Here is a 13,131-nt window from a genome sequence, read left to right on the forward strand (position 1 = left end):
ATTGATGTAACACAACTTCATAATAACATAGATTTTAAGTATTACTCCCATCTGCAATATCAATCAAATAATCTACTGACACTGCCTGTCTAGCCTTTGAAAAGTCATTAAGTGGATTAGGAACTAGCAATAGTTATCACTTATGGAGTGTGAAACTGAGTATCTTTCGGACAGGTGTAGAAAATTACTGTAAATTGAACTCAATTCAATTGCGGAAGTTGGTTAAATTACACTCCAAGAAATAAACACATAATCTGTGTTGATCTTTTAGTTGAGTGCTATACTGTCAGAGGTGTCATCATTGAGGAGAATTGATCAACCAAAGGTCGATCTACTGGCCCAATTGGATGTTAAAAATATGGCACCATTTGAAGAGAAGGAGGGTGTTCCCATTATATGTAGGTCAATAGTCAACCAGCCCCAGCAAAAAGATAATTCACTCACAGGATAGGGTGTTACTGTAAGATTAATCTTTACTGCCTTCAAGAAGGTAATTGTAAGCCACTTTCCTGAGTACAACCCAATAATTTCTAGGACACTTCATAAGGCAGTTAGGAATCATTCACACTGAGGTGGTTCTGAGTGATACTTAGACCAGAGCAGATGAGGAAAGCAGATTTCCTCCTCTAAATTATATGAATGATCCAGATCGTCTTCTTTTCACAGTAGTTCAGTATTTCCATCAGTACCTTTACTGATGTCACATTTTCATTTTGCATTCCTGAGGTTCCATGGTAGCTTTGACTGAATTATTCCAGCATTGCAAAACCAGATCACATAACCACCATGCTGTTTGTAAAATCTTACTGTTGTACAAATTGGTCTCTACTTTTAGCTGCTTCACACAAATACCTCTACATCAAAAGTGGTTCATCTTTGGACAACTGAGGAAATGATAAAGTACTACCTGTACATCCATGTTGAGGGAGATCTTCCTTACCACATTAGCCTTGTTTGCTGCCATAATGTGTTAAAGCATATTCACGAATGTAGTTATTCTGATAAATGATATCCAAGCAAAAAAAAAAGGACAGTGACATAAAACAGATGTTCACATTTCACTATTAATTTTTGTTCGGTGTCAGCCACGGTTGTGATATGACTCTGAGAGATCCTCACAGCACATTTACTGACAATAGCTTTGGGTTACCATGATGTGGGCCGCTTCTTGTCAAATTCCTCCGACCATAATCTGAACAAGAGGGTAAAAGCCCATTACTTTCACCGGACTCAAGGTTTGAATCCACGCTACTTGTCACAACTGAGCTCCATAAGCAACAGAGCCGGGGCTTTTTGAGCATTATTCAAAGCTGCCCCGTTGTTTTATTTTAAACATCATCATTCCCCCCTCCCCCCTTGCCATAGTTTGATGGCCTGTTCATTCGCTCTGTGAAAAGTTACTGAAACTGTATTATAGTGATCTCTCTGCGAGTACATAGCACGGACTGTAGTTTCAAGAAACTGAATGAGTGAAACGGGACTGAAACTGATAAGTGTGTTCAGGACTGGGGATGGTTTTATTTTGTTTCATTTATTGCACACCTCCCGAATCTGTGTTGTCTGTAACCCAGTGGCTGGGCGAGGATAAACTTAGGACCGACCCATTAAGCCAAGAATCCACGCAGAAACTGACTCCTGGTGAATCCACTCCCAGCTCCCGCCCTCCCTTCTCTCTCTTTTTTAGCAGGGATGATGCCTGAACTGAATCTTTCGCGGGATTTTCCGTCACTCGGCTAGTTTGATTCCCTAGCAAAGTTAGCCTGTTACATTTCCCTGCTCCCGTTTTTTTTTTAAAGAGAACTCAGCATTTACACCCTTGTTTGCAATTCCCCCCTACCCACGGTTCAGCGATTCAATCCACTGCTTTAAGGAACCTGCCCACCCCAGTCGATAGGAAATTTGAGGAGGGGGTGATTTATCTCCCCGAAGGAAGGGGAGATGGAAGATCAGGCGAAAGTGCAGACGTAAAGTGCTTTATCTTCGTTCGCCCGCGTTTTTCACCTTGTTCGCTGACAATTCGGTGCGTTTCAGTAACAGCACTCAATATCTTTTCTTGTACAGAGTCACTATAATGGGAAAGTCCGAAAGCCAGATGGACATCATGGAGAAGTCGACAAAGTCAGCCAAGAAAAGTTGGAATTTCGTTGAGATTACACTAACGGTGCTGCTCCTCATCATGACATGTGCAGTGGTGGCGCTGGTTGTATTGTACACCAGCCATAGAGGTAAGGTGACCCAGGGGAGACCTCCCTGCTCCCAAAGGGCTAACCCTGGTAGTTCAGATGATAAGGGCAGCCTTGAAACTGAGCAAAAGTGAGGATTGCAGATGCTGGAAACCAGAGTTTAGATCAGAGTGGTGCTGGAAAAGCACAGCAGGTCAGGCAGCATCCGAGGAGCATGAAAATCGCCGTTTCGGGCAAAAGCCCTTCATCAGGAAACTTAAAGGTGAGGGCGAGGTTAGCAACTGCCCAACTGTAGCTTCTCTGAAAGTGATGGTACACTCCCTTGAACTGCTGCAACTTTATTATTGTCACATGTACGAAAAGTTTTGTCTTGCGTGCGGTACCAGCAGATCATACCATATTTATATCAGAGGGTGATCGAGCAGAGCAAGGAATACAAGCTTACGGCTGCAAAGAAGGCACGCAGAAAGCAAGATCAATGTTTCATTTTAAATTTGAGAGGTCCATTCAGAATCAAAAAGTGTGGGGCTGGAAAAGCACAGCAGGTCAGGCAGCATCCCAGCAGCAGGAGAATCGACACTTCAGGCATAAGCCCTTCATCAAGAATGTTGAACATTCCTGATGAAGGGCTTATGCCTGAAACGTCGACGCTCCTGCTCCTCGGATGCGGCCTGACCTGCTGTGCTTTTCCAGTGCCAGGCTTTTTGACTCTGATCTATAGCATCTGCAGTCCTCACTTTCCCCTAGGTCCACTCAGCAGTCTAATAACAGTGGGGAAGAAGCTGTTCTTGAGCCTGTTGGCATGTTTAAGCTTTTGTATCTTCTGCCTGACGGCAAAGATTATAACTAGGGTGGAAAGGGTGTTTGATGATGTTGGCTGCCTTTAGTCAGTGAGAAGTATAGATGGAGTCAATGGATGGAAGGTTGGTTTGTGTGATGGACTGGGCTATGTTCACAACTCTCTTGTAGTTTCTTACGAACCTGGGGCAGAGCACATACCAAACCGTGATGCATCCAGATAGAATGCTTTCATTGGTGCGTCTGTAAAAGTTCTTTGATATAACCAAATGGTTCACCAGACCACTTCAAAGGGGAGTTGTGTCTGTGTGAGATGAACTTTGAGTCAGATTTGGAGATTGACTTTAATTGGATTGGCCCTCGAGATTAGCTTTCAAGACTAGTGTGCAGAACACCAATGATGTAAATGGCCCTTGCTCTAAAGTGTGCATGTATGCAATATCCATTGATCAAGAGTGTGGTGTTCCTAGATATCATTTTTACCTCTCACTTAAAAGGTTGCTTTTTTCCAGCAACAAAATCTCGACAGATGCTGCAAAGTAGTACGATTGAGAGGGGTTTGTACTGTCAGAGGTGCCGTCTTTCTGATCCATCAATTTGAGGCCCCAGCTGCTGACTTTGCAAAATGCAAATGATCCCATTGCACTACTTCAAAGAGCAGGATAGCCATCTTGGTCATTATTGTGTCTGAACATTTGTCATTTGCAAACTGGCTGCTCTAATTCCCTACATTACCACAATTCCTACATTTCAGAAGCATTTAGACCACAAGATATAGAAACACAATTAAGCCATTCAGCCCATCTAGTCTGCTCTACCATTTGATTATGGATGATAAAAGATTCTGCATCCTGACCAATTGCACCACCGGGTAGCTCTGCACAGCCACTGGAAAGCTCTAGGCAACTGACTGCTCAATGCTCTGGGTTATTTTGAGGTTGTGAAAGATGCTGCATAAATGCAAGTCTTTATTTTCTTCTTATATGAAGGAGTCACATAAGTAAGGTACTAGGGGCACCAGAGGAACCTGTGGTACCATAATCCATTTTAACTCACTGCTGACAAGAGAGGGGAGAAAATGGGCAAAAGCAGAAGCCCTGACTAGGATACCCTGGAATGATCTCCATGGCCAAACTATTCCAAGAGTTAGTTACATCACTGCTTTGAGATCATCATAATTTATGTTTGTGTGTACATCAGTGAAAAAGCAGAGAATCTGCAATCAAAACAGAGATATAAATGTGGCCTGCATCAAAGGTTAGGAGGTAGCCACAGAATCAGGCTTTCTGACCTCATGCAGTAAACTGCAATCTTGTGAAAAATTAAAGGATTCCTATAACATTGGAATCCAACTGATTTTTGTTATTAATTCAAGTGATGTGGGCATCACTGGCTGGGCCAGCATTTAATGCCAGTCCCTAGTTGTCCTTGAGAAGGTAATAGTGAGCTCCCGTCTTGAACCGCTGCAGCTCACGTGCTGTAGGTAGACTCAGTCTGCGGTTAGGGAGGGAGTTGCAGAACTTTGACTCAGCAACACTGAAGGAGCTGTATATATTTCCAAGTCAGGGTAGTAAGTGGCTTGAAAGGAAATTTGCAGGTGGTAATCTACCCATGTATCTCCCACTCTTGTCCTTCTAGATAGTAGCAGTTGTGGTTTGGAAAGGAACTGTCTAAGAATTTTTAGTGAATGTCTGCAATGCATCTTGTAGATCATGCACACTGCTGCAATTGTGATTTAGAGATGCCAATGTTGGACTGGGGTGTACAAAGTTAAAAATCACACAACACCAGGTTATAGTCCAACAGGTTTAATTGGAAGCACACCTGCTTTCGGAGCGCCGCTCCTTCACCTGATGCAGGAGCATCGCTCCGAAAGCTAGTGTGCTTCCAATTAAACCTGTTGGACTATAACCTGGTGTTGTGTGATTTTTAACTGCTGTAACTGTGTGTGAACATTTTGAAACTGTTGTCACTGGATTGAGGGGAGCTCCAAGAGAACTGACATTATAACTTGATTCTGCTAGTGCTGTCTTACACCCACAAAGATGTACCTCGGAGACAGTTTCTTCCAGTTTAGCTGAAATTCATAATTTGAAATCTAGGTTTCCTGGGGGCAGATAAAAATGTCCCATTTGTAACGTTTTGCCAATGCACATTACAAATTAGTTTAGGTTAGATTCCTTACAGTGTGGAAACAGGCCCTTCAGCCCAACACATCCACACTGACCCTCTGAAGAGTAGCCCACCCAGACCCATTTCTCTCTGACTAATGCACCTAACTCTATGGGCAATTTAGCATGGCAATTCACCTAACGTGCACATCTTTGGATTGTGGGAGGAAACCGGAGCACCCGGAGGAAATCCATGCAGACATGGGGAGAATGTGCAAACTCCACACAGACAGTCGCCAGAGGCTGGAATAGAACCTGGGACCCCGTGCTGTGAGGCAGCAGTGCTAACCACTGAGCCACCATGCTGCCCCAATTGTTTTGGACATTAAGATGCTATTTTTGACATAAAGAAACTATAATTATTTTGACACTTCTATTGAAACTGTTGTACATCTTTGTTTAAAACTGTTACTTGTCATCTCAGAGTAGTATTAGGGACATTGGCCACACTAGTGAAAAGTGATCGTGTAAATCATAACAGTAGCGATAGTAAGGGCATAAGTACAAATTAAAGTGTTAGTCAGCTTATGTGTGTCACTGTTTAATTTGGTCATGTTAATTATCATCTAGTTATATTTTTAGGAAAAAAAAAAGTGGAAAACAGAGGAATATCATTCTTTAAGTCAGGACTATTGAGGCAGTATATTCCCCAGGAGTTTGGATGAAGTTTGCATGAAGTTAAAATCTACTTCAGTGATTCCATGTAATAAATATTTTACTCTGACTTAATGTGAATTAACATTTTATATATATGCGCATGTACAAATGTTAGTAATGGTACTAATGCTAGCAGCAGTCCATTGCGTATTATCTGTTTTTGGGATCTGCAAATGATATAAATCTCTTCAGTTTACATAATTCAATCTGAATTCAAAGTTGATTAATTCAGTTTATCTTACAAATTAATCTTTCAACAATAACTTTCAAAATTGCTATGTTATGACTCAGGTTAATTCAAACTTTTAGTGAACAGTCACTTCAAATGATAAGGACTAGACTACAATAACAACTGTATTTGTTGTAGGAAATATTAACTTCCTGACTTGATGTCATCGAAGAGTTAAACCTCCCCACCTCTGACTTTCCCAAAGCATTTTCACTGATGTAATTCTGAGGCATGGAGTTAATAAGCCATGAGATCGCTCAGGTAAATCTTCTTCCAGTAATTAGTCTGCATCTGTGTTAAAAAGAATGTCATGAATTTGGGGAAAGTGTAAATCCAACCCCATACCCTAAGACTCCATAGCAGAGCATAGTACTTAAATACGCTGTTCCAACATAATATCTGTTAAATTAAATACTATGGACATCTCTAAGATGTACTGCAGAAATTCACCACAATTCCTTAGACAGCATCTTCCAAACCCATGAAAGCTACTATCTAGAAGGACAAGTGCAGCAGATACAGGGAACATCACCACTTGCAAGTTCCCCTCCAAGCCACTTACCCTCCTGTCTTGGAAATCCTGGCATTCCCTCCCTACTGGCATTTTGGGTCACCCCACAGCAGATGAACTCCAGCAGTTCAAGAGGCAACTCACCACCACCTTCTGCAGAGCAATTAATAATCAGTAATAAATGCTGGCCCAGCTAGCAATGCCCACATTCCAAGAATGAGTAACAATGTATTTAGTTTATCTCATTTAAGACTGCAACTGAAGGTGAAATTGCACCACAAGGTTCTACAATTAATTCAAGAGCACTTTGTAAGGCACGTTCCTTAAGATGCAAGCTTTATACCATGCATGACTTTATATAGACAGGTATAACATATTGGAACAGTATCTCTGTATTGTGCTTTTTACTTCCATTTGTTTCTCATGTACAAAATATCCTGTGTTCAGTCACGAATATGATGCACTTTTAGGAAAAGAAATAGTTGCAACTAATAATCAGGTATAATTTTACTACAGAACTGCAAACTTATCATAGAGGAGTGCAAAAGGGAGAGAGAGAACCTGGCTAATAGGGCACTCACTCCCACACTGTCTCATGAGAAATGTTACCATTGCAAAAGAGTGATTGACAGACTTTTTCTGCTGGAAGTTTTATGCACAGCAACATGATATCTAAAGGGGTGTTTGTTTAAAACGTCTTCAAGAAAATCTTACATTTGCATTCATCTGTTTTTTTTCTTGCTCTGAAGAATAGCATTTTCCTGCAAGCCACAGGGAAAACTTAAATTAGTGTCTATTTATCTCAGTAATTTGTAGCATAATTACCTGATTTTAAATAGTAATTCTTGATTGCTGCATTTTCTAGAGCTATGTGTTGCCACAATAAGTTTAAGAAGTAAAAGATATTTCATAAAGTGTGAAATTCATTCCAATAGAATTGCAGTGGGCAGCCTCAAACCTGTAGCTTGCAAATACTTTGCAAATCCCCCTTTCAAGGGAGCAAGGAAGAATATCCCACTAAATACATAAACAATTCCAAACTCTGGAGGCTAATATATCATTGATTATTTGTAATCATCTGTCTTAAAGGGACATTATCTTTCTCCAGAACTGTGGGTTTTTTTTAACTGGCAGATGTTTTGGTGCTGAGTCAAATAGACCTGGATAGTGCCAAGTTTGACTTCTCACTGTCACTTGGGCAATAGTGAATCGAGTTGAAATTTGTGAGTCTGCAGTTAAGATAGAGGTGTGGCTGGCTGAAAATTAAATTAAGTTTTGTTTTAATTTGGTCGGGTAAGAGTATGGATCCGAGGAAATAAATGAAATTGAGGCACAGATCTGCCATGCCAGAACAAATTCAATGGACTAATTGCCCTACTCCTGTTCCTATGTGCATGTTGACTAGGATTGGTGCTATGCAGTTTGATACGTGGGGATTGAGTAAGGATGACATTCGCTCTCAATGTTCAAATGTGTTAGCATAGTTGACAGTCTGATAAAACATGGCTACTTAAACAAGGCAGTGGGGCTCCCAATGCCGTGGCTCTACATTCTGATATAATTCAGAAGAGATGGGAAGAAAATTGTAAGGAAACACAAGCAGTTCAATGTATCACAAACATATCATCATCTCACTTATTGACAAAGCAAGAGGCAGCTTTCAAAAAGTGTTCTGAATGTGATTGTCTTGAGGACATTATAATTGTTCTTGCAGGGTACAAACATTGACTGCAGATGCTGGAAACCATATTCTGGATTAGAGTGGTGCTGGAAAAGCACAGCAGTTCAGGCAGCATACAAGGAGCAGGAAAATCAATGTTTCGCCCGAAACGTTGATTTTCCTGCTCTTCGGATGCTGCCTGAACTGCTGCGCTTTTCCAGCACCACTCTAATCCAGAATAATTGTTCTTGCAGTTCGGTGACAGCATCTGTTTTGAGCAGTGGAATGTGTTTCTTCTGTGTTCCCTCATGAATATTTATTTGTGAAGTTTCAGTCAGTTAGAGTTTGAGGTTTAGTGCCGAGGTAACTGGTTTCCAGTTTGCAGTCCTCTCTCATTCATACCTGATTCTTCCCAGCTCTTTTGAGAGATTAAGATTCAGATGTAAACAGGAATTTCTGCTAATGTGACTTAGGAGGTCAGAGAAGGAATTTGATTTGATGGAGAAACAATGGGGAACAGGGCCATGTGATTGCAGTGGGAGATGGACTGGAGAGTTCTAATATGAAGTGGGATAAAGCCAAGAGAATAGTACCTCAAAGAATTGGGGTGAGTCGGAGTAGGGTGGGGGGAGCAGTAAGATGGTTTTCACATCACCATGACAACAACATAAACTTTTAATTACTATAAGTACAAGTATATGTACTCACAATTTCTGTCCTGGAAATAGAAAATAGGAAATAGAGACTTGACATACCATATTCTTGATGTAATGAGAAATAATAGTGAAAAGCTTTGTTCTGAGATTATAACAATAAATTCAGTGTTACAATGTCTGTTGAGACTGTTTAAAAATAATGTTTAAAAATAAATTTAATTTACAGTTAAAACATCTGGAAGGATGGCATGACAAGATTTAATGTTTTAAAACTTTTACTGCAACATAAGCATTGTTGACTAAGCACCATATTTGTATATTGTTTAGTCCTGGATGGTAGGAGAAAGTGAGGACTGCAGATGCAGATGTTTTTTACTAGCCATAAAAAATGAGGACAACACTTTTCCAGACCTGCAAAGGACCTTTGCTGTTCTTCATCCTCAGAAGAATTCATACACTGAACAAACGTTTTTTTCCTAGCCACAAAAAACCTCATTCCTGAAGAAGGGCTTATGCCCGAAACGTCGATTCTCCTGCTTCTCGGATGCTGCCTGGCCTGCTGTGTTTTTCCAGCATCACATTTTGTCCTGGATGGTGTCAAGCTCCTTGAGTGTTGATGGAAATTTTAGAAAATGGAGAGTATTACGTCACACTTCTGACTTGTGTCCTGTCAGTTGTAAATTACCTTTGGGGTATCAGGAAGTGAGTTGTCAAATTGAAAATTAATTACAATGAATAATTATCTGTACATCAAGCAAAATAATCAGTCAATTAGATTTAAAAATGACTATTTTTTTCAAGATCACGGCTCTATCAATTTTACTTGGCCTTTTGAGAAATGTAGAAGAATTTATTTTTTGGAGCATTTGTTTATTGGAGCATCTGTGTTGGTGAATGGATGAATGGATGAGAATGTCACTTCACGGGTAGGTGAGGAAATACATGAGCAAGAGGACAAGCTCAATAAATACCTGCTTGAGTTTGTGTGATAATAAGCATATGCAAAGAGCAAGGTCTTCACGGAAGATGTACAAAAATGAGTTGACATGTGATTGCAGAGGTGAATAATCAAATGAACAACCATAAAGGTGTGTGAGTTAGGAGGTGGATGGTTAATATGCGAAAAAGGGAAAATAAGTGAGTACAGCAGAAAGGTGGACAAATTAAATTGTTAGTATTTGTAGAAAAGGAAAGGTAATGAACTCTAGCCACACTTTGTTGCCACACAAGGGCAATCTCTACTTATTTTAACAGATAAAACAGTAACATTAATCAATGTATACTGACAAGTTATCAAACACTGACTATGGGTGAGAAGTCAGCACTTCTATTCACTGCAGAGTGCAGGATTTTCAGTGTCATTGAACACAGAAGTCATTATTGAAAATCTTGCAGGAGTAAGTTAAACTAAATGAACAGGCAAGATGGAGACCATTTTATTGGCTGATGGCAACTCAGTTAAACTGATGTAAATTGGATATCACATATTGTTGTATGATCTTGCTGACAAATAACTTTAGTGTTTATGGGATCTTGTTGCCAATATTTCATGACCAGACATTTTTGACATTGAATTCTAAAGATATTTACATTTCCTTTCCTTAATTCTGGTGCTTAATTTGGACTTTTTTGTTCCTTTTATAGATGGTTTAAACCTGACAACTATACAATTAATGGTTGATCATTTATCTAAAAGGATTTGATAAATCTTTTGTATTTGCTAAACGCAGTGAAACAATGAGATAGATTTTTTATTTGAACCTGGGAAATCAGTGAAAATAATGGTCTTGTAGTTTCTGTAATGATCCACAACTTCACTTTTATAAGTGATCATAAGTTGAAAATTTACTCCAACGATAATTTGCAGTTTTGCATCAAATGAATTGCATCAGTTGTCTCCTTTGACTTGCATGTGTACTAAGGCCAATAAAATGTTTCAGCTTGTTGATTTGGTACATGTGATTGGCCAATTGTGAGTTGCTCAAAGGGCTTCACCAATAGTGCAACCTTAATACTGCACTGAAGTATCAATATAAATGATGTCTACAGTTTGAGACCAGAACACACAATGTTCTCATTCACTTGTCACCAATTAATCTTAGTTAACCCTCAAGACATAAGCACCAGAACAAATCCAGTTTGGTGCTAAGGAAACACAACTATATATATTGAAGTTCCTAACACCATGATGTGTGGAAGAGATCATTCACACTATATTGATACTGTAAAAGCAGAGTATATAAGAAATATAACATTTGAAATTTTATCTCTAATGCACATATTTCCTGATGAAGGGCTTATGCCTGAAAGGTCAACTGTCCTGCTCCTTGGTTGCTGCCCAACCTGCTGTGCTTTTCCAGCACCACCCTTTTCGACTCTGCATTTGCTTAGCAGTAACAATTTAATGAAAGTTGCACTGTCGATTCTGACTGTAGGACTCTACTAGTTGCATATAACATCTGGAGAGCGCTGTCTGTAAATCTCTGATTAAAAATAGCAGACGACTAACAGCTGAAGTCTTTCTTGTTCTTAATATCTTGTGCATTCACCTCACCCTGATGTATGGCAGTACAGTGCTGAGAAAGTCTTGCCAAAGGTAATGTTATTGTGATGATAGATTAATTCAGGGTCCCATGTATTTATGATGGTTCAACTGAATTAAAAAAAAAATCCATGGTACTGTTCCAAGCTAGGGGTCTTTGGTTTGCTCAGTGAAATATTGTCATAACTAGCTGCTCATTTGCTGGTTGTCCAATCTTGCCACATTAAAATTGATTGTTCCATTTATTTGTATAACAAGCAGGACCACGCTTCACAAAGCAAATTGGATGTGAAAATCCTTGAATGTTGCTCAGAGTTGAGAAGGTGTTTATCAATTTTTCTTGCACTCAAACTCTCTTAAAGTGTTGGATGAAATATTGTTTATACTCAACTCTGTGGGCTGTATGCCAACTGAACAAAAACAATTTTACCAAACACATTTCTAAATTCCCTGTCAGGCTAAGCCAGTCAACACAGAAGACCATTTTGCAAACAATTATGTTTTAACACATAACCTACATTCAATTTAGAAAGTAGTACCTTTTCTGTCCCTCTCTCCCACACTGTAATATATCTGTTGAATACTATCAGAATATCTTTTAATGATGTGTATGTCTCTGACAGCATTTCTCATTGTAAAGTCAAGTTGAAAGTTTAATGTTTGTAAGTGTAGAACAACACCAAAGTTGAGAAGATTAAGAAAGATTGTGGAATGTAGGTGACTGAAGTGGGTTCAGACCAAGCTGGAATAATCATTTTAATGACGAAATTTTATTCATGATTGGCATAAATGGAATTTAAAGTCGACCTAGTTTAAAACAGAGGCCGATTGGGTTAGTTTCCTATTAGGTTCAGGTTAAAGTGAGCTCTGCCAGAGTTTTGGAAGCCTGTCAGGTTTTAGAAAGAAGGGAAAACCGTAGAAGCTAAGGTGTTCAACAGCTTTGAATTCAGGCAAAATTTAAAAATGAGCTGGACCAGGAGATGATGCACTGTTTTTGATTTTAGCAGAAAGGTTGAATTGAAAAATACGTGGGATGGTGCTTTTGAAACTCTGAAGGACTACAGAAGGAAGTTTAGGGAAAGAATAAGCAAGAGGAAGAAATAAATTGCATTCATACAGCCTCAGGACATCCAAATTAATTTGCTTCATGAAATAATTTTTGCAGTCAAGTCACTTTTGAAAATTAAACGAACATGATGGTCACCTTTTGCCTATAAAGTGAGGCCACATGAGAATGAAGAGATGAATGACCTGATAATCTGGTTTAATTATGCCGTTTAAAATTCCAGTGTTCTCCCTGGAAAGTTCTGTTTTCTCTCAGAGAGGCCAAATATGATACTGGAGGGAGAATCATTCATTGTAGCCTCCTTGATAATCTTTTAGGAGAAAGTGAGGTCTGCAGATGCTGGAGATCAGAGCTGGAAATGTGTTGCTGGAAAAGCGCAGCAGGTCAGGCAGCATCCAGGGAACAGGAGAATCGACGTTTCGGGCATAAGCCCTTCTTCAGGAATGAGGAAAGTTTGTCCAGCAGGCTAAGATAAAAGGTAGGGAGGAGGGACTTGGGGGAGGGGCGTCGGAAATGTGATAGGTGGAAAGAGGTCAAGGTGAGGGTGATAGGTCAGACTGGGGTGGGGGCGGAGAGGGCGGGAAGAAGATCTCAGGTTAGGAAGGCGGTGCTGAATTCGATGGATTTGACTGAGACAAGGTGGGAGGAGGGGAAATGA

The 13,131-nt window shown here is 39.9% G+C and overlaps 1 protein-coding gene across 2 annotated transcripts in view; it reads left to right on the plus strand.

The window, feature by feature from the left end:
* The first annotated feature begins 1,661 nt into the window (after positions 1-1,661).
* Positions 1,662-13,131, plus strand: part of mmel1 (membrane metallo-endopeptidase-like 1) — a 61,455-nt gene continuing 49,985 nt past the window's right edge. For both annotated transcript variants that reach the window (XM_043676072.1, XM_043676073.1), the window contains exons 1-2: positions 1,662-1,964; positions 2,062-2,225. In XM_043676072.1, coding sequence (XP_043532007.1) covers positions 1,939-1,964; positions 2,062-2,225 — 190 coding nt within the window. In that variant the 5' untranslated portion in view covers positions 1,662-1,938. The remainder of the gene's footprint in view (positions 1,965-2,061; positions 2,226-13,131) is intronic.

This window comes from Chiloscyllium plagiosum, chromosome 34, assembly GCF_004010195.1.
Source record: "Chiloscyllium plagiosum isolate BGI_BamShark_2017 chromosome 34, ASM401019v2, whole genome shotgun sequence".
In the NCBI taxonomy this organism is placed as follows: Eukaryota; Metazoa; Chordata; class Chondrichthyes; order Orectolobiformes; family Hemiscylliidae; genus Chiloscyllium; species Chiloscyllium plagiosum.